Genomic DNA, 20,166 nt, shown 5'->3' on the forward strand with positions numbered 1-20,166 from the left:
AGCCCTCAAAATCACTCACTGGTGGAGAGCAGGGAGTGCAAGGGGGCAGGCAAATAGCCTGAGAAGGAAACTTTTTGAATAGGCTCCTGGACAGTCTAAGATTCTCAGCAAGACACAAAAGTTGGGGCAAGAGGGTGGAGGGAGCAAGATCAGGGTCCTGAGAGAGCAGAGGAGCCCTCCACACTGAGACCTGAGCTTTTAGTGCACAAGAGAGATGTAAAGTTGGGTCTTGGCTAATCTCCTCCTGCCTTTGGGCCTCTGTACTCTCCAAATCCACCACGTTGTTGTTAATCTCTACTTGATTTTTGCTGTGCTGCTTACAGTAGAGTGCCCTGAACTGTACTAACAGCATGACATCTTTCCCCCACTGCATCTCTTCACAAAGCAGGGGTACACAGACCCCCCTCACTCCAAAGCAGTCCTTTCTTCTGGGAGGCTGCCTCCTTAGCCAATGCACAAGCACCCTGAGTCACAGGTCACTTTTCTGTATTAGCTTCCCTAACATCCTGGGAGGCACACCTTACAGGTGTGATGTGCAAATACTTCTTGCTTTCACTACCTTTGCTACTCCTTCATATAAACCTGGGAACCCCCAGGGTACTTGCACAATCTGGGCCTTGCTAGTTCCAGCCCTATGGAGCCATATCCTTCTCCTCCCACCCTCAGTGCCTAGCGAATAAGTTGCCTTTGTCTTTATTGAACTCCAGCATTCCTTTGCTGCACTCTAAGCAGAGACCTCTAGGTCTCCAGGACCTAGATTTACCTAGGCAAGGTTGGGGCTGCTGGGAGGGACCAAGTAGCTAGCACTGGGGAAAGGTATTTAAGGGCCCCAGACATAAGCAGGCCTGGACTTTGGAGGCTGAAGTAGGTGCCCACCCAGGCCTTTGAGATCAGTCTAAGCAGTCTGTGGGTTCAGAAACCACAAAGCTATCTTTCCCTGTCTTCTTGCCCAGCTTTCCACTCTGTGTGTGCTCTTCCAGTGGCCAAGAGACAGCGAACCTTTCCATGGAACAGGGAACTCCAGAAGCATTTTGCACTTGTACTTAGGGTTTGTAGAACCCCACAACCAAACAGCTAAGTTTCTGGTTCTGGCTCATCTTCCTTCAATCCACAGAGCAGCAGGAAGGCCTTGCAAAACTCTGAATGTAGAAGGCTTTTTTCTAGCCCAGCTGACTAGCAGTCCCTAAGAATGAAGGCTGCAGAGGAGAGGTCTGATCTAGGGAGACAAAGTCCTCCATCTTCCTACATCCCAACAGTTTCCCTCCTTCTCCTACCAGGGCCTGAGGAAGTCTGGGGAGGCCTTTTTCCTTTTCCCCTTAATGAGTGAGAATCTTTTCCTTTCAAGTCAGGGAGGGAGTTAGGTAAATGGGAGGAAGGGTCTGAAAGAGAGAAAGGGGGCAGAGAATTAACTTACAGCGATCGCCGGGATTCATTTGCGAAGAAGTAACCTCTCTCACCATCATCCCCAGTGCTGTAGTCCCCTCTAACTGCCAGGCCCTCTGTCCTAGCATTAAACCTCACCAGCAGCTGCGTGGCTGGACAGTTAAGATTATATATGATGTAAATATATTGTGGGTTTGTCAGCTCTCCCTACACCATAAAACTTGGTTTAATGACATCACGTGGTCCCCCAAGAGCCACTCACGGACTTGCCTTCAGGCCATTCACATAAATAACCTCCAAAAGTTTCAAACTCCTAAATTCACATAGAAGCCTTTCCTATTTCTCTAATGCCCAGTTGCACTAAAAAGCCCTTGTGCTGCCCCTTTGCCCCTCCCCCACACCCCCTTGCAGGGTGGGGAGGGGGGAGAAGGTGGATCCTTATTTATTTATTTATTTACTTATTTCTCCAAGGACCTGATCTCTTCAAGGTCCTGTTGATATTTTTCTTCCTATTATTTTTTTCTCCTCTAATTGCTCAGAGTGGGCCGTGTCCCCTCTTCCCACTCCCCGGGGAAGGTAAGTCATGATTTTCCCCTTCTTTCCTGCTGCCAGAGTGGGTGGGTTCTAGAGAAAAAAAAATAGAGAGATGGGCTTCTGCTCTATCATCACCTTTTGGGACCCAGGAGCCTCTTCATTTATTCTCTCAGAGTAATAGTAAGGCTTGGAACTTGAAAGTTGGTCCAGGGACAGCTTGGTGGGATAGACCCCCACTAGAAGCTTCTGGTCAGAGAGAAAATAAACTTCTAGGCCTCACCACCACCACCATCACTCCCAGTAAAGGGGAGGTCTGAGGCCTCTGGCTTTATGTCTTCTGCCTTGGTTGTCTCTGCCGAACAGCTGCAGCTAGACAAGGGCTCAATCCTGAGATAGAAAGGAAGGGAGCTGGAGGCATGGTCTCCCCTCCCCAAGCCTGGACAAGCTTCTCCAGGGAATAAGGGGTTCGTGCCTGCAGAGAGGGGCCAAAGAGTGCAGGTGAACTTTACCAGGTTGGTCTGATCAGTAGCACCCCTATTCCCTCCCCATCAAGCCCTGGCATGTACCATCCCCCAGGAAGCACAGGTTCTCGCAAAGTCTGGGAGGCTAGAACTGGTGAGTGTGGGAGCCATAATCTTTTTTTTATTTAACTGTTACCCATCTGAGCTGCCAGTGCTTCTTCAGGCTTCAATGCTCACCCAATAGTTTTACGCAGCATGTAGAAAAAATTAAAATAACTCCCTGAAGAAAAGCACACATTCTATTTCTTTCTCTCTTCTCTCTCTCTCTCTGTCTCTCTCTCTCTCTCTCTCTCTCTCTCTCTCTCTCTCTCTCTCTCTCTGTGTGTGTGTGTGTGTGTGTGTGTGTGAGGGGGGAGGGAGGGTGGGTGGGAGGTTTGCTTGGGGTTGGGCTGCATGCCTGGAGGGTACAAGTTGAGGGGAGCACAGAGCAGCAAAGGGAAGGGTAGTGATAGGTGTAGCTTGACAAACATCAGCTGAGACCTTCTAAGTACTAATCATGGGATAAGAACAGGCTCTTGAGTCTTCTAAAAGTGACAGACACGATTGTTTAGATAGTGGGATACAGTGATGTTAGACTTTTAATAAATCCAAAGAGCATAGGCATTAATAATCATAAAAAGAAATCTCTCTCTGCCCCTCCCTTTCTGTCCTAGTGTAGAGCAGCCCTTAACCCAGTTTCAGATCTCTCCTCCTCCAGTGGAGGGGGGTGGGAAGCTAGTCTTGGATCCAGGAAATTACCCCATTGTGGGAGGCTGCGGAGGAAGTGCAGTAAAGTTTTATGGACCCATCCCGCATTTGTTTCTCCTGTAAAGTACTTCCTCTTTCATTGCTTGGAGCCCAGAGTGGAGCTGAGGCCAGCACCACCTGAATTAGCTGTGTTCCCTCTCCTATAGGCCACCCTCCTTTATACAAAATCTCAAGAGACTGTGATAGATGATGGGAAACAGACATGGCTCCCCACACTGGTCTATACAGCTCTTATTTCTCACTATGCTGCATTGGCTTAGACCCTGGAAGATGGGGAGCAGTCTGTATGTTTTCTCTAAGGCAGGCACACATTGCAGGCTGCATTCACTGTCCCCCTAGTCCCCCTTGCCCCATCCCATATCATAGAAAGCTGAAGAACATCTCAAACTGTGTGCATTCCTCTTCCCCAACACCTCTTTACCAAGCAGCACCTACTATTGTTGGGAATCCTTCTGAGATCAAACATGACCCTAGACTGAGGACTCAGCCTTTCTTCAATGTCTAGAAAGGACCCTCAGGGATGACTCAGACCCAGAAGGGCCTGAATCTAAGTCAGTGGAGTTCCTGTGCCCTGACATAAAGTACTAACTACAGACAGACAGTCTAGAAGCCTCAAGTCCTTTTAGCCAACGTGAGAATGGGGTATAGAAAAGCCAGGGTGCCTTAGACACCCCTTAGCATGTGGAAACAACAGTACAGGAGCCATCAAGTGTATTCTCCTTCACCCCAGAGGCCCTTCTTGGAACCATGAATTAAGAAAAGAACTCAGTTAGGCTGTTCCCTATTCTTGCTGTTCCTCAATGTGTTTAAAAATATTTTTAAAGGGATGGCTCAAAGGCAGGGCCTCCCCATACATCTCAAAGCCTATTTAGACACATCTACTCAATGCATGCCCTAAACAGACAGAAATCATTTAGTCCTGTTCTTTTTCTGGTTTTATTTGATATGACAAAATATAGTTTCAGGAAGGACTTGGAATCAATAAATAGTTGGGCAACTGCAATGGGCAGGAAGGTGAGAAAGTCATGGCACAATATATAGGATAGCAAAAGCCTCAAAGATCCACTTTCTAGGGTCCAAAGGCAAGAGACCCCAATAGTTGAGCTAGCTAGCAAGCTGGGACTGTGAACCTGAGAATGCATGCAGCAAGCCAGGCTAGGGAAGTTCCCAGGCTTTGGGGAGGGGGTTGGAAGGTTTTAGAGAGCATAGGACAACTTCCGGGGCCACAGGCCCATTTCTACTCATCTCCCTCTTTCATATGCAAATCACTAATAAGCAAAGACGAGTTTAGAAGTTATAAAGGTTAGTTTTAAAGCGCCCCGATTCTGGCCATAGTCTCTGCCTGGCACAACCAGCCTTCGGCAGCCTGGCTAGCCTAGGCAGGAACAAAGAAGAGGGTGAGGTGGAGGTCGGGGAGAAGGGGTTACAGACAGTCTATCTCACCTTAACTCAGGTTAGCCGAGCTAGGGCTCAGAGTCTGGAGAGGCAGTCTAGACTCAGGCTTATGCAGTACCCAGCCCTACAAGAATGTACCCCGGGCCTGGGGTGCTCAGCTGAGCTGAGGCAAGACAGGCAGTGCAGGTAGTCCTGCAGAACCCTGGGTCGGTGGGGAATCGGAATGCCAGGGAAATGCTCTTTTGTCTGGGAGGCCCGGAGCCAGTGGTCTAGCCTCTCCCTCAAAATCTAGAAAGGAGGAAAACTGAAAAAGAAAGACGCAGGGACCACAGCCGACCGGGGTGCTCTCTGAGGAGGGCTCCCCGCTTCCTCTAAAGAGCCTCTTTGCTCTTCATTTTGGAATCTTTCTTCCACTTCATCCTGCGGTTCTGGAACCAGATCTTGATCTGTCTCTCGTTGAGACACAAGTTGTTGGCGATCTCTATGCGCCTGCGGCGAGTGAGGTAGCGGTTAAAATGGAATTCTTTCTCGAGTTCCAGGGTCTGGTAGCGCGTGTAACTGGTTCGGGACCGCTTGCCATCCGTTTCTGGAACATAAATCCCCCCAAACCAGGAAGGGGTGAATAGCGTGCAGCACCCCAACGTCCCACCCCAGTCCCAGGCCCCACCCGTGGTCGGAGGGAGTGGAGGTGAGCGCGATGGGACAGGCCAGAAGGGCCGCAGACTGGCAGGCCCGGTCCGGGGAGAAGCGCTTCTGCCTGGGCAGGAAACTTTCCACCGCCGCCTTCACTCTGCGGCCGGAGGGGCTGAGGGGGGGTGGGGGGAAGAGGGAGACCCAGGCTCGGACCGAACAATAAGCACCCTCGAGATCCGAGCACCGGGGACCCCCCTCCCGCCCCTCCCGAGTCGCTGGAATCCTCCGGAGCCGCGAGCACTGGCCGAGCCGGCTCCGCAGGGGAGGGAGGGAGCCGCGGGGGGATCCCCACTCTGGAGCCCCATGCTCCTCACCCTTCAGATCCCTCTATTTTTTTAACTCCCTCCCTCTCCCCCCAAAATTGAATATTGCCTTTTATACACGTTTTGTTCCTATGATCCAATTATGTCGTCGTAAATTTGGGCGCACACAGCCTCTAAGCCTTTTAGTGGACAGTTTTACGAGCCATTGATGCCTGGATCGTAAAATTTATGGCCGCAGGTTTTTTTTCTTTATTTGCCCCGCATGGCCTATAAAACCCAGGCGGACCCGAGCGCGCAAAATGAAGTCCTAAAGTTTACCGTGGCTCATGTGCAGTTTGGTCATCCACGGGTAAATCTGTGGCGGAGCCGGTGGCTGGCTCAGTCCGGCAGGCTGCCCTGTCTGCGCCTGCTCCTCTTTGATCTCCCCACTGCTCTTAGCTCGCTCCTCCAGCGCCGGGCGAACCGCCTTCTGACTGTACATCCCAGGGTTCAGAGGAGCCGCTTCGTCTCTGCCCAGAGCGTGTCCCGGAGCGGCCGCGGCGCTGCAGGCGGGGCGGTCGGGGTGAGCCCGGGGGTTGGCAGCCATGTCTACCCCGTGGAGAGAGTTGGAAGGCGCAGGCGGTGGGAAAGTGATGCTTAAGTCCAATCCGCCGTAGCAGTACCTGGATGCCTGCACCTCTGAGGCCGATCCATAGTTCCCACAAGTTTGCATGTTATAGGCAGGGATATTGGGGCTCTGCTTATAGAATGAATTGGCTACGTAGGAGCTCATGGCGGGGAGGGCCCAAAAAAAAATTTCTGCACCCTTTTTGATTAAGGGTGATTTGTGACTCTTTGAAGTTGAGGGGGTTTTTGTTCTCCAAAGTGCACAATTTATAGGTGGAGATATCTCTTTCTTTATCCTATGCGCTCTTCCCAAATAAGGGAGACTTAAATAGAGTCACGTGACTGGAGCGGCCACTCATAAATTTGGCTTGATGACCTCCGGGAGGTTAGTGATGGAAGCCGGCGAAACGCATCTTGATATGTTGGCAAAGCCCGGGGGTGGGGGGGGGGGAGCTGAAAGAGAAAGAGAAGCAAGGGGGAGGAAAAAAATGGTTCTTGGAATTGGGGGGTAGTCGTGACAACGAGCTCACAGCGACACCTGGTGCCAACTTGGCGGAATTGCATCTTGTAGCGTCGCTTGGCCTTCTGGTAGTCAGATTGCAGAGAAGTTGTTGCTTGTTGGAGACACTAACCCTTGAGCTTGTCTTTAAAAGTCTGTTTAAATTTGAGAAAGAATGAGGCCTTATTTAGGAATTACACTGTTTTTTTATGGGTAGTGCCAGTTCTCTATCTCCAGAGTCTTCCAAACTTTAATGATAACGGAGAAAGTCCAGGATCCTGAGGACATATCTTGGGTTACCTAAACTAAAGGTCAAGGCCTCTTGCTTGGGAGGCTTGAACTCAGTTTTGATGAAGAGGAGCTTGCCTTGTAGGCTTGGAAATTTTAGCCTCTGAGAGGTAGGGAGGGTTCCTGAGGGAGCAGAAGCAGGCAGAAAGGTCCTAGGCACTCACTGGGATGTGACTGCAGGTGAGAGGCCAGGTGGACTTGGGTAGACTTCACAATGTTAGGAACCCTAAAGGAGCAAGAGGCAACTAGGCTGGAGAACCCATCTACAGAGCTCTGTGTGAGCCTCGTGGGGTACCATGAGGCTGCCAGATATTTCAGATGACCCCCAAGATCATAGAGGGGCATGATCGAAAGCTCCACAAATATTATGAGCAAGGCAGAGATAAAGGTCTGCTTTTACTCCTTTAGAAGTAAGCTCTTAGCCCGGGTTTTCCAGTAACCTCATGCTAAAAGGCCCATGGGGAGGGAGCTGGGCAGGCCGGGAGAAGGGCAACCCAGACCTAGTCTTTGGCCAGGGTTTCTTCAATTTTTGGGTCTTACCTAGCCCCTGCTTTCTTAGTCCCAGACCCTACTCTTTACTGCCTGCATTTCCTCAGGACTCTCAGCCTCTGCCAGAACACCTCCCCTTCCCCGATGGTGGAGGCTCTGGAGGGGGGGTTGTGGCAGGGACTGGAGAGTCTGGAAAACTCAGGCCGGATTTTTTTCCCTTTCGGGAGACCTCCCATCCCCCTTTCTCCCCTAGACCCACTCAGGTTTCTATGCTGAGGCTTGTGGAAAGAAGAAAGGGTTAGGGTCCTACTGTGCCCCGCATGCTCCAGGTTTGAGGAGAGAAGAGGCAGACAGGCTGGGGCTGAAAGGAAGGACTTTTGTCTGGCAGGTCAGGAGTCCCAGAACAAGCCAGAACTGTTTCCAGTCTTTCTCTTTTGGAGTCGTCCTTGGATCGTTCAGTTCCTGCGGACGGACTCCTGAGGTCCTTGGATTGCCAGAGCTCCTCAACCAGGTTTCACAACAGCCGGCCTGGCGGGCTGGGGGCTTGCTTGCTAGTCTCTACCTTCTCCCCGCGCTGCTGGCAGTGGATGGGAGCGACCTTATTGCCCGGACCAGGCTCCTTTTCTCTCATTTTGGGCTCAGGGCTCAGAAGCCAAAATCCCTGGCTGCTACAGGAAGGAAGAAAGGCCCGCGTGGGGCTTGGAGCCCAACCCGGCTCACTCAAGCTTCCCCGCCCCCAGCGAAAGTCCAGACGGCCCCTTTCCTCCTTTTCTTTTCCGGGGTGTGTGTTGCTCCGTGTAGGGAGGGTCTCAGAGGCCTCTCAGAACCCCATCGCGGTCAGGAGAACCCGGAGACCGAGGCTCAGCGCCTGGCTGCGGGGCAGGCGAGTGCGGAGGGCTGGGGGCTTTGCAGGCGGCAGGCCTCGCTAGAGCTCTGCTGGCAAGCCAGCGGGCGGGCGAATGAGCAGACAGGCGGATTATAAACTTTTAAAAATAATATCAGTTTTATTAAATATTCGAGAACGGATCCAGAGGTCGGATTTATACAGGAGGATAACACGTAGGGGTTTATTTCTTTATTTATTTTCTCCTACTGGCTAAACAAACGTCATTCACTTTTTTTCAATTTTTGTTTTTAAATCCTTTTTAAAATGAGATCGGAACACTGACGGTGCTAAACATAAATATAAATACAGAGACCACAAATACAGCTAGAAATATTCACACAGAAACGGTCACAGTTCGAAATATGCCATAATGACCCCCAGGAATCTTTAAATACAATTTGCCTGGACTGGGCATTTGCTGGGGCAGAGGGGCCGGGCAGGGACTGGGGAGAGGCCCTGGGAGTTGTTGTGGGGCCAAGGCGAGCCCTCCTGAGGCCTCCCGCCCTCCGGCTGTCAGGCCGGGCCCTGAGGCCCCGGAGTGGAGGCCCCAGGCCCCGGAGCCAGCTTTCCGCACGGGAGGGCGGGGGGGGGGGGAGGTGAAGGGCGTCGGGGGGTGGGGAGGGAGCCTAGGGCTCACTTGGAGGGACATCTGTGGAATCTGAAGCGAGGTTCAGGTCCCCTAGGCCTAGACGAGGGAAGGGGCCTGCAGACAAGCCAGGAAGGAGCTAGCGAGGGAGCTAGAGGAAGAAGCGAGTGAAGAGTTGTGCAGTGAGGGATGGGGTCCAGAGCTGACTTTCAGGTCCACGTCTGACTCCCGGTTTTGTTTTAGGAAGTCACAACACATCATTTGTGCCAGAGATAAATACAGAGTGTGTGATTCGGGGAGCTGGGATGAGCAAGGGAAGAGAGAGGGGTGCAAGGGCAGTCCTGGTCACTCTTTCTGCTTCTCTTCTTCTGTCTCTTCTCGCTTTTCCTCTTTTCCTCCCAGGTTGTCGGTAGTTGCCCCTCCGCCACCCCCTGAGAGCGTAGACGTGAGATTAGATTCTTTTTTCCACTTCATCCGGCGGTTCTGGAACCAGATTTTGATCTGTCGCTCGGTCAGGCACAGAGCATTGGCGATCTCGATGCGCCGGCGCCGAGTTAGGTAGCGGTTGAAGTGAAATTCCTTCTCCAGTTCCAGGGTCTGGTACCGAGAGTAGATCTGGCGGCCGCGCCTCCGGTCCGCTCCGTAACCGACCCCTAGAGATCCGGGCACAAAACACACTAAAAACAATCAGCAAGGCGTCCTCTGCAGACATTTTCGTCTAGCAAAGTCCAGACCCTCTCAACTTGGCCCACAGCTCACAGCCCCTTCGGGCTTTAGCCTTCTCCTTTTTGCTCTGCCCCACCCCCACTGGGGGAACAGTCAGAACCCCAACTTCATTCAGTTCTCCCACGAGGTGGGAGATGTGTGTCCCAAAGAAAGCTGGGGGGCGGGGCAAAAACAGGCAGAAAGCTGGCTGTCTAAAAGCTGATTTAAAAAACAACAACAACAACTACTACTACTGGGGATAAGGACCCCATCTTTCAAGGATTTGGCTCCCCCACCTTCCCCAACACTCTAGTTTCCTGGAAAGTTCTCCCCACTTCTTTGCCCTTTCCTAACTCCCTCTCTTCTCTCCGGCCTAAGAAGACTTTGGGGGGCTCCTCCACCTTCTGTCCCCTCCCCTCATTCCCTGCCCTCTTCCTACCCCCTCAGCTCTTCTTGGAGCCCTCCAATCCGTCAAGGATCGAGGGGGCCAGGCCCCTGCGAGCCAGCGAGGGAGGCGAGCAGAGGGGGCTGAAGAGGGGGCCCTGTCTCGGTGTCGGCGAGGAGACGAGCGTGATTGTTTTTATGGGGCCATAAAAAACTCTCTCCGCCCGTTCTTCTAGGGAAGCCGGTCATAAAGCCAGTTCAGTTTATTTAATTTATATCTCGGAGCTGTAAAACTCACCACTGTGCGAATTCATTCGCTGCATCCAGGGGTAAATCTGGATACTGGCTTTCTGGTCCTGGGGCGCAGTCCTGCCCTGCTCAGAACTAAAATCCTGAGCGATTGAGGTCTGTGTGTTATGTCCTAAGGTGTTTTGTCTGCAGTTTGAGAGCATGTCTTTCTCCTGGTAAAAGGAATTAGATCCATAGTCATACGGCCCCCGGCTGGAACTGAACACGACATTCTCCTGTGGCGAATAAAAGGGAGTCGAGTAGATCCGGTTCTGAGCTACGGCTGCTCCATAGGTCGAGAAATGCCTCACTGGATCATAGGCGGTGGAATTGAGGGCGACGTTGGGGAGGACGTCCTGGCCCCCGGCGAGGTGGCAGGATAAGGAAGGGTTAGTGAAGTAGGAATTCATCCCTTTGCCTTTACCTGGTCGGGCTATGATTTCTTTAATATTTATTTCTGTCTCCAGTTTGTACTCGGAACTAGATGGTTATAGGGACGGCTCCAATCCAGGACAGACAAAATGACAAAGTCAGCTGACCCCCTTCCAGCCAATCGCAAGCCAGATGTCAAGAAAGGGGAAAAAAATCGCTTCTGCTTCTGTTGATTCCCTAGTTGAGACTAAGTATGTGCTTTGAAAGTAAGACTTGGATTTCTTTTAATATATATACATATACATATATAATATATATGAACTGATTGGGGGTGGGGTGCAGGTCTATGAGCGAACAGGGCCTTGTTCTCAGCGGAAGGAAAGGTCTAGTCCCAGGAAATCTCTCCGCCCCAGCTAACTTTGCTGTGCTGTGGCCAACTGCAGGGCAGAAAAATCCTTGTTTCCAGACCTGTTTCATCTTTTGTATCTGATCCTTTTCTCAAGTTAAATCTTGGTTGCTTCATTTGAGGAGATCCTTCCCAGTAGAAAGAGGTTCCCAGAAATTCTAGAAGATATTCCGGTTTGACACTCACGAAGCGAGTCCCCATCACTAGACAGCATATTTTCCCAATAATTTTTTAAAATCAAAAAGGAAAAAGAAATTTCCCGAAACATGGTGCACAGAGGAAGGCAGTGTGGCTAAGAGTCATATATGGGTTAGAGGATATATGGGAGGCAAATAGATCTAAAGGGTGTGGGTGAGTCTGCAGGGTACAGTGAGGAGCCTGAGCCTGAAGTGTGTGTTTTCTCTCTTTTACCTCTTAACCTCTGCTCCTTCCCAGGACCTACCTTTTGGGGAAACTCTTGCAACATTGTTGCTTCAAAGAAAGCATTATATTAATATATAATAATACACCGAGAGACAGAGACAGAGACAGACAGAGAGAGAGAGAGAGAGAGAGAGAGAGAGAGAGAGAGAGAGAGAGAGAGAGAGAGGCTGAGATTCTTTTTAAAGAGATGAACTCCTGTTTGTATTGGTGAGAATTTATGATTTGGAACCAGCTCAGGCCAGGCCAGTGGTGTAATTCACATAGGATGCAGCCCGAAAGAGGAAATTTGGTGGTACTCCAATGAACAGATACCTCCCAACACACTTCAACTTCAGCTCAGATCAGAAGACCCTATCTGCTCTGAATTCACTGCCCTGCCAAAGGTGGTGCCCCTGGACCTGTGCTGTAAGGCTGGAAGACCTCAGGAAAGAGATTCCTGAGGAAAGCTTGGTCTCTGGTCTCAGCCTGTCATCTCTGGATTCTCAGTCCTTACCTCCATTTTCTTTCCCACCTTGAGGCTGAGAAAAGGGAGGAGGAGATTAGAAAATAGCAATTTTGTAGATGCTTCAGTGACAGAGAGAGCTGCAATGAGTGAACCAACCGAAACAGCAGAAGGTGTGCAGCTGGGGTTTCCCTCTGATTAATCCAAACAGAATTTGATATCTGATATCGACATAGGCTGGAAATGCTTGGAGCTGACAAAGAGAGGATGGTGAGGTACATTCAGGAAGCAGTGAAAGCTCATATTTTCCCCTCACTAATTTTTTTTTTTGAGACTGACTATAACAAGAACCCGGATGTCGCTGGGTTTTATGATCTTTCCCTTCTGTGTAACAAAGCGGAGTAATCAATGGGTAGCAATAAAGCCATAAACGGGACTATGCTGGGAAAAAAACTCGTTTATTCATCTTCTGTAACGTTAAGGTTTCCCTGGAGTGTCACTAGGGGGTGGGGTTGGGGGGGAAATAAAGTTTCGAACCCAAAAGCAGACAGTGTATAGGAGCTAGTTCAGACAAAATGTTAGTTAATACATGAACCTCTTTAGGGGGTTGAGGAGTCTTCCTGCCAGACAAGTTGTGTTGGCTTTTTAAAAATCCAGCCCCTGCCTTTGAAAAAGGAGGGGAATTGACTGGAATTTAGAAGAGTGGGAGAAAGATCCCTGTAATTATTGAAGTTTGTACCTTTTGACTATACTATTTTCTTTCTAAGGTGAAGAGAGTACAGAAGGAAGCTTCTAATAAGAGAGACTTTTTTTTTTTTTAGTTATCTCATCTGGGGGTAACATAGCAGTTATCCCCAAACACAACAGTAGGGTGTTGCTTTTTGCTTTCCAATCCAACTGTACTCAAATTCATGGCATGCCTGGGCAGAGGTTTCCAACAGCTGGCTGGGGCTCCAGTCCCCCTACAGGGCAAGAGGTAGGTAGGAGGAGAGAAAACTGGGGGGGGTATCCTGGGCTGAGCTAGGGAACAAGCCAGTGCACCCCTGGACACCAGTAACCTCTTTCAAAGCTCCCAGCCTCCTGTCTGCCCCGAGGGTAACAGTGTAACACGTAGAAGCTGTGGCAAGAAAGAGTAAATTCCCCTCCTATTTCAGAGTGAGCTTGCTAGAGGGATAAATCATGTCAGTGGTACTTCCTTCAAGATATTAAATTGTTGCAATGTAAAACAAATTGAATGATGGAAGATAGGATGTCTTAATGAAGTTTTGCTTTCCATGGGTGTAGATTTTTGTATATTTAATTTTTTTTCTTTTATGGATGTGTGGGGGAGGGAAGGATGAAGGGACTTTGGGGGAAGCCATGTGCTACAGCCCCCTAGAAAGGATGTCTGAGTTTTCTGGAGCCCCTCCCTCCAGAGATTAAAGGGGGGCCCAAAGTTGGGGAGATTCTCTTTTGGGGCCTAAAGGTGGTACGCTCAGGGGTGGGCGACCTGAAGAGCAGAATGTAAGTCTCAGGCCCGGAAAAGTTAAGTGTTTTATTACATTCCTAAACAGAGGGCAGATCCTGAAAGGTCTCGCCGATTTATAATGAACAGAAACCAGCTGCTGGGGGAAAGGCAGAAATGCTGGAAGGGGGAGACGGGGGACGAAGAAACACAAATACCTTCCCTTCATTTAAGGACTTTAGGGAAAGTTAACTTTCACCATACTCTCCTGCACCCCTTTCTATCCCTAAAGGGAGAAACTCCATTCCTTTTAGTTAGACCTTTAATTATGCAGAGGATTCGCTCCAAGGGGGAGAGCAGGTCAGATGAGTTGGATCTTTCCTCCTTGGGATAATATTTTTTTTCCTTTTTCCATTTGTGCTCTCTCTTCCCTTGGCAAAAGGGTTGGTTGTCTATGGGGGAGGGGCTGGAACTTGAATCTTTCTAAATATATTTATATTTTCCTGTTAAATTTGTCTGAAAACAATTATGGAAGCTCATCAGCAGAAGCAAGAACAGATGTTTTATTAAAACTGCAGTGCAGCTCTGTAAATATGCACAAGTCTTGGGAAGGAGGGAGGCTGCCACCATCCTTTGTTTCCATCAAAACAAGCCTAGAGAAATCAGTGAGGCACCCCCCCCACACCCCCATCAGGCACCCCTGTCTATGCAAAGCCCTGGGCCTTAGGCCTTCTGAATTGGGGATTCAGAGGGGACTTGGTGTCAAGAGCAGATTTTTCACTTTGGGAGCTGTAATTCCTGGATTCAAAAACAGAATATAAAAACTCAGAGAAAGAATAAAGTGTGTGTGGGGGGGTGGTTGCCACTGGCTGCTTCAGCCTCACCACCCTCCCCAATCCAAAACACATGCCTTCCAGGAGCACTAATTATAGGAGAGGTATTTACTGCCTGCTCTTGGGGCCTGAGTGGGTGTAGTCACTGGCCTGGAGGCTAAGGGCTGCACCCGAGCTTGAGTGCTTACTTAGGGGTTTCCCCGGATTTAAGTCTAAGCCAGGGGAAGGCTGGGAGGTCTTTAGGGTTCTGAACTGGAAAAAGGATTAGGGGAGAGTGGACTCCAGCTTCTAGGATGGCCGTGAACAGGCTTCACCTTGCCTGCCTTTGCTTTCTTCTCTGTTCTGGCAAATAAAGTAATTTTGTGTGTACAGACGTCTGAAGTGAGCCTGGTGAGATCTGAAAAAATATTCTTCGCGAAAGGTCCTTCTTTGTGTTCCACAAGACTCCTCTCTTCATAGACTCCCCCACCTCTACAAAGATGTTCATGGCTGACTCCCGGCACAGATGCACGTAGTCCATTCCTGGCCGGCAACGCCAACTACAGCTCGGCCGCCTCCCTAGGCTATGCGCTCACTCCAACGCTGGAGCTGGAGCCGCCGCTGGACTCTAAGCTCCCTCGACTGCCTGGGCTCTTGACTGCCTAAAAGCCACGCAGCTGCGGGACCCTGTCCCTCCACCATCTCCAGTTCTTGTTTTCCAGAGATACGGGAACGGTTATCCCGTCGGCTCCTTTTGTGCCAGTGGGCGAGAGCTGAAATCCCTCTTACAGAGAAAGCTGAGTTCAATAATTATTCATTTCACCTCACAATCGCACTATTTGGTTAAGGCTTTGCTGTTCTAGAGAGTTCAGCTAGCTCTACTGGATTATGACTAAAAATTTTTTAAAGCTTTGAAAAAGAACTCACAAAACCCCTATTTCAAATGTTTGGTGTTTTGTGAAGAAACCCCTTTGATCTCGGTGGACCTCCAAGGAATAGAATTGCAAAGAGAGTGGCTAGTGGCACGGGCCAAAGAACCTGAACACGAGGTCTGGTCTGCTTGGGAATGCCAAAATACAGCTTACCCAAAGGGCTCCCAGGCTTTCTGAGATGTGGTAGGGAAAGATTTCCTTACATTTTCCTCAATACACACATTTTTTTCTTAATACATACAGTACATTTTAAAACAGAATTAAATTACTCATCCTTTCAAAAGGACTTGAAGACACTTGAAGGAAAGTAGAAATTTGATAGAGCCATTTATGGGTACTGAGATTTGGTGACAAGGTTGAAGCTGACTAGTTGAAGGGAGTTGGGGATCTGCAAGGAAGGAGGGAAGGACCAGATGGGGTGTGTTCAGTTGCTGAGATTTGGCCCAAATAGCTCTCAGGCCTGTGCTGTGATTTTTTTTTTTTTTTTTTTTTTTTTTTTTTTTTTTTTTTTTTGAGCTCAGAAGAGATTATGAAGTGGGGTTGATGTGGCTTTTGCATTTCAGCAGTAGGAAAAGGTTTTGGTGAATCTCTGCCTGACCTTTTCTATTTGACACTTCCTTACTGCTACTACCATCAGCAGACACAAGCCCCCATCTTTGCGTGTCTGGCTTCTCCGACTCTGCCTCAAAGTTCAAAAGTAAAATAGGTTCCATCAAACTTTGCTCTGAAAAACCTTCAGGCTTCACCTGGGAAAAAATAATTTCTGAATTTTGCAGACCAGGCCCTCAAGCCTCCCTTTCCTCCTTAATGCCAAAGCATCAGAAATATCAACTGAGGAGGGGCATTGGGGAAAGCATCTCATCCTCACTGAGAATGAAGAGTTTGGTTGCCTTGGGACATTTCAGGTGGGCAATGCATGTGGTTGGTCTGGAAGTAAAAATCAAGACCCAGAATATTTAGGTTATTTTGCATTGCTAAAACAGGACCTCAGGAGACTGTCAAGTTAGGAAGGAGGGTAAGGTGGCTAGGTGGTAAATATGCTGTTCTATGCTAGTCCAAAGGAGACCCCCAGCTTTCTGGTTTCTTCTCTGCTTCTGAATGTAGACTGTTACTTGGGACCATTTTGGAGTTGAATAAAATTTTAAAATTAGAGACCTTGGTATTTATGACATCACAGTAAGTTGTCATATGGAAGCCACCACGAAAATCATAAGAGTATAACAAGAGTTGTATATATGCATACCAAGCCTCCTCTAACACCCCCATCTTCTCCCACTTAGAAATAAAATGTTATTATGTTCTGGAACAATAAGCCAGCAATGAAACATCATCTTCAATTCTTTATAAACAACTTTATCCTTTATTGTCATTAACTCTGAAAGAACCATTTAATTCATACTGGTGAAAGAGGGAGGTGGGGGAGAGGAGAATTAATTTCAGAAACAAGAATATTACTTACTGCAATGATACTATTTTAGATTTGATAGCCAGGAGCAAAATTAAAGGCAAACATTGACCTCTCTGACTCTATACCTGGCAGAATTGAGGATTTATAGGACCCTTACAGGATGAGTGATTTAATTTTGTAGAATTTGCTTAAATTCACTGCTTTGGGGCAAGGGGGGTTCACTGCTTTTTTGGGGGGGGTGAAAAGTTAAAGGGAGGGAGGTGGTATGGTTTATCTAGTTTTATGAACCTACCAACATTATCCTGACAGAAAACCCAAATACTATGTCTGAAAGAAGCAAGGAAGAAAGGAATGGAGGAGCCAGGAGGAAGAAGAGGAGGGAAGAGTAATGAAATGTTCTCAGGGCCTGTGGCTCTCTTATCCAACTAGTTACCTAGGGATAGGAAGAAAAGCTGTAGAAAAGAGAAGGGAGTCTTCAACACTAGGACACCTGGAGGTTTATGGTGTCTTCATAATTCCCTTGTCCCATAAACATAGGCTCGATTTTAGGACAATTTCTGTTTGTTCTCCTTAGAAAAGGAAAAGGAGGAAGCACATAAGGGCAGGAGGTAGGGGTGCCGAAAGGAGGAGGGAGTTTGAAAGCGCTCTGCACTTTGTTCTCCCGGGCGAATTTGCTGGTCTGACGCAGGGTGGCAGCAGACAAAACAAGTAAACAACACACAGACACAATAAACAGGGGCGACCGACAGTGCCGCCACCGCCACCGTGGCAGAGGCCATGGGCTGTTTGAGGGACATGATCCTGCAATAATGTCACCCCAAAGTTGGCGAAACTAGAGCAGGAAGGCCTGAGTTAACTCTGTCACACCCTCTGCTGCTGAGGAAGAAGCAGGGAAGAAAGGCTGTGAACCCCCTGGAGCCACAAGTCTGGGCAGGAACCAGAGTGTCTTGGGAGCAGCACAAAACCTCATGCAGTACTGCTCTTGTCTACTCTTTCATTTATGGGGTTTTCCACTGACATTTTATTTCCTCTCAGATCTGTCTTTTCACAGCCCCAGAAAAGCTGCAAAAGAAGGCCAATTAATTCCTAGCTCCAAACCCACAGGCCAAAGGGCCCGGCTTGCATTCTAGAGGGGCCTCTCCACCAGCCTTCTCTTAGTGGGCCTAATGTTGGTTCAAGTCACTGACAACATTACAATGCACCCCTCCCATGAGTCTCCAGATCTGGGTATTTATAGGACCTTCCAGAACTCCAAATATGCCTTTACAGACAGGCAAATCTAGGGTGCAATCATGAGCCAGGGAGGCAAAAGGAAGGAGAGCTGTTTCCAGGCAGTATCCTTGCCTCTCCTTGTTTTCCTTCCCTACATGCCTCTTTAAGCACCTTGGCCCGCAGCCACCTAGACCCCTGCTCAGAAATCATCTTAGCCAATAAAACCCTTTTGCCATCCACATGGATGCTTCCAGCCTCCAGGGCCCAGTCCTGGTGATTCAGAACTGCTTCTAGACTCACAACAACCATGAAAGAACCCACAGACTTCGTTTTCAAGATGACTGGGTTCTCTTTGGAAGAGAGCCTGTGAGTTGGCAGACTTCATAAGGAGGTGAGGAGAGAAGGCAGAAGGGTGTAGTATGTCTCAGGCAAAAGCAATGAGCCAAAGCCTGTGGCTTCTTTGGATTTCTGGAAGCCACATACTCCAATTTCAGCACACACATTTCCACAGAGATGCACAGTGGGCTTTCTCCTTGAGCCCATTGCTCCCCTAGCCTGCTCTCAGCCAGTGAAGGCTAACAAAATTTTGCATGCACATAAAACGGTGTTTATTGAATATAGCCATGGTAGTAAACATTTAACCATGAAGAATTATATGCCTCCGAATCTGTATATTTGAGACTGTATATAATAAATATATAATTCCACCAAGCCTGGTTTTAGAACACAACAGTCAGCCCAACAAGGTTGTCTTTTCCAAACCAAGGTCAAATTCTGTGGGGATCACAAGTGTCAGACAAGAGAAAGGGTTTATTTTTCCCTTGTTTGCTAGAAACCCCGCCTGAAAGACAATGAATGGCAGTCTTACAAAACCTTTTAAGGGACAGACCTGAGAGTGCCCAAAAAGTGAGCTCAGAGGGAATGCTTCTGAGTCCTGGGCTCTGGGGAGGTTGCCAAGCCTTGATCCATAGAATCCAGTGACCGCCTAGGTAGGCCTCAGCATTGAGTGTGCGGAGCCTTGAGTAAAATTCTATTCTTGGCCTCACTGGCTATTATTAGATAACCAGAAGAGCTCTCCTGCAGTGAGGAACCACGTCCACACTGAATTTGGCCTGCAAGAAGGCTGAAGATTGCCTCTTGTGCTTCTTTTGGAGCACCAGAAAGAGAAGGAACCAAGAGGCAGAAAAGTGAAAGTAACTGGCTTGCAGAGCACTCTTTGTGTTGAGATCTAGTTTATCCCCTAGCCCGACCAGAAAACTAAGGTCAGTCACTGGTGTTCAGTTTCATAGGCTTGCCAAAGAGGGATCTAGGGGTAAAGGGTATAGGATAAAGTTGGGGGTGGGGTGAGGAGTAGAGGCTGCAGGATTGTAGCTAAGAAGGAACAGGAAATCAATAAAAATATAAAGACACCTCAAGCTGGCGTTTTTGACGGGTACTCTCGCACCCTAGCACTTCGATATGGCTATTAGCAAGTCCAGCTAGATCCCCTGTAGGCCTAGAGAAATACCCCATCCTAGCCCAGGCCCGCCCCTCGGATGGGAGGGGTCCTGTAACATCCCAGGTGAATCCACACTAGTCTGAACAGCCTTCTCCAAAAAATGATTTTCTTTTGGGGTGGAACAAAAGACTTGTGTCCCCAAACATTCCCTCCCACGTCATTGCGGCCATCCACAGGGACAGGGTCCGACAAAATACAGGCTGAAGAAAGAAATAGCGGCCTCACCGATCGGCGGTTCCCACAGTACGCCAGAAGGCTCTCGTTCGGGCCTCCAGGGCCCCTCCACTGTCTCAGCGCACTCCCCTGGCCCTTTTCAGGTCCCACAGACCCCCATCCGGTTCAGCCGCAGCCTGGTTCCCCCGGGCATCCGCCTGGAGGCCAGGCTCGGGCGGCGGGAGAGTGCGCGGCAGCCGGAGCAGGCGGCAGGCTGGGCCCATTTGGGGAAAGCCAAGCGTTTTTCTTGGTCGTAAACAAGGAACGCGAAATTAGCCCCTCGGCAGACGCCTCTGCCTACACACCAGTCCTGTTGGGGGGTGGGGTGGGAAAGGGGAGAGAAAATGCCATTTCTTTCCCCAAGAGAATACCTCAGAGGCCTTTATGTCGACTGCAAAAGGGGAATTTTGGGGGGGCTGGAAAAAGGAAGGTGGTTGTGGGGGGATGGGAGGGAGGATTCACCATAGGCTCGAGCTTAAAGGGTTTGATTTGAATGAAATCGAAATGTATTTTTTTTTAACAATTTCATAAAAACGGGTTCTCTAACCACTACAGCCCCCCCTCCAGCGATAGGTCTGAGTTTAAACAGGAAATACAGCCATCCCCTCCCCCACACTGCTGGGCAAAGACTCTCAGACGAGCTTCTGGGAGAAGATGAGGGGGTGAGATTGACGCAGTCTGAAGGTGTGAGTCTGTCTCCTAGTGTCTGGGTCCTCGCCAGGAGCATGCCGCCTTCC

The 20,166-nt window shown here is 49.2% G+C and overlaps 2 protein-coding genes across 2 annotated transcripts; both read right to left on the minus strand.

Annotated features, from left to right (window-relative positions):
• Positions 1–4,184: 4,184 nt before the first annotated feature.
• HOXC5 (homeobox C5) lies at positions 4,185–6,308 on the minus strand (the record flags this gene model as incomplete). Its single annotated transcript, XM_080939676.1, has 2 exons — positions 4,185–5,166; positions 5,855–6,308. 2 exons carry the CDS (start codon positions 6,306–6,308, stop codon positions 4,952–4,954), a joined length of 669 nt encoding a protein of 222 aa, XP_080795802.1. The 3' UTR covers positions 4,185–4,951.
• Positions 6,309–8,446: 2,138 nt separating this feature from the next.
• Positions 8,447–10,720, minus strand: HOXC6 (homeobox C6). Its single transcript, XM_080939671.1, has 2 exons — positions 10,278–10,720; positions 8,447–9,543 (listed from the first exon to the last, which is right to left on the minus strand). Exons 1-2 carry the CDS (start codon positions 10,675–10,677, stop codon positions 9,236–9,238), a joined length of 708 nt encoding a protein of 235 aa, XP_080795797.1. The 5' UTR covers positions 10,678–10,720; the 3' UTR covers positions 8,447–9,235.
• Between the last annotated feature and the right edge of the window lie 9,446 nt (positions 10,721–20,166).

Source organism: Micromys minutus, assembly GCF_963924665.1.
Source record: "Micromys minutus genome assembly, chromosome: 27".
In the NCBI taxonomy this organism is placed as follows: domain Eukaryota; kingdom Metazoa; phylum Chordata; class Mammalia; order Rodentia; family Muridae; genus Micromys; species Micromys minutus.

What these genes read in the sequence shown, in the direction of transcription:
- HOXC6 (XM_080939671.1), bottom strand. Translation starts at nt 10,677, where the DNA reads ATGAATTCCTACTTCACTAACCCTTCCTTATCCTGCCACCTCGCCGGG. An exon ending in GCGAATGAATTCGCACAGTG is followed by an intron (nt 9,544 to 10,277) that starts GTGAGTTTTACA and finishes CCGGATCTCTAG; the next exon opens with GGGTCGGTTACGGAGCGGAC.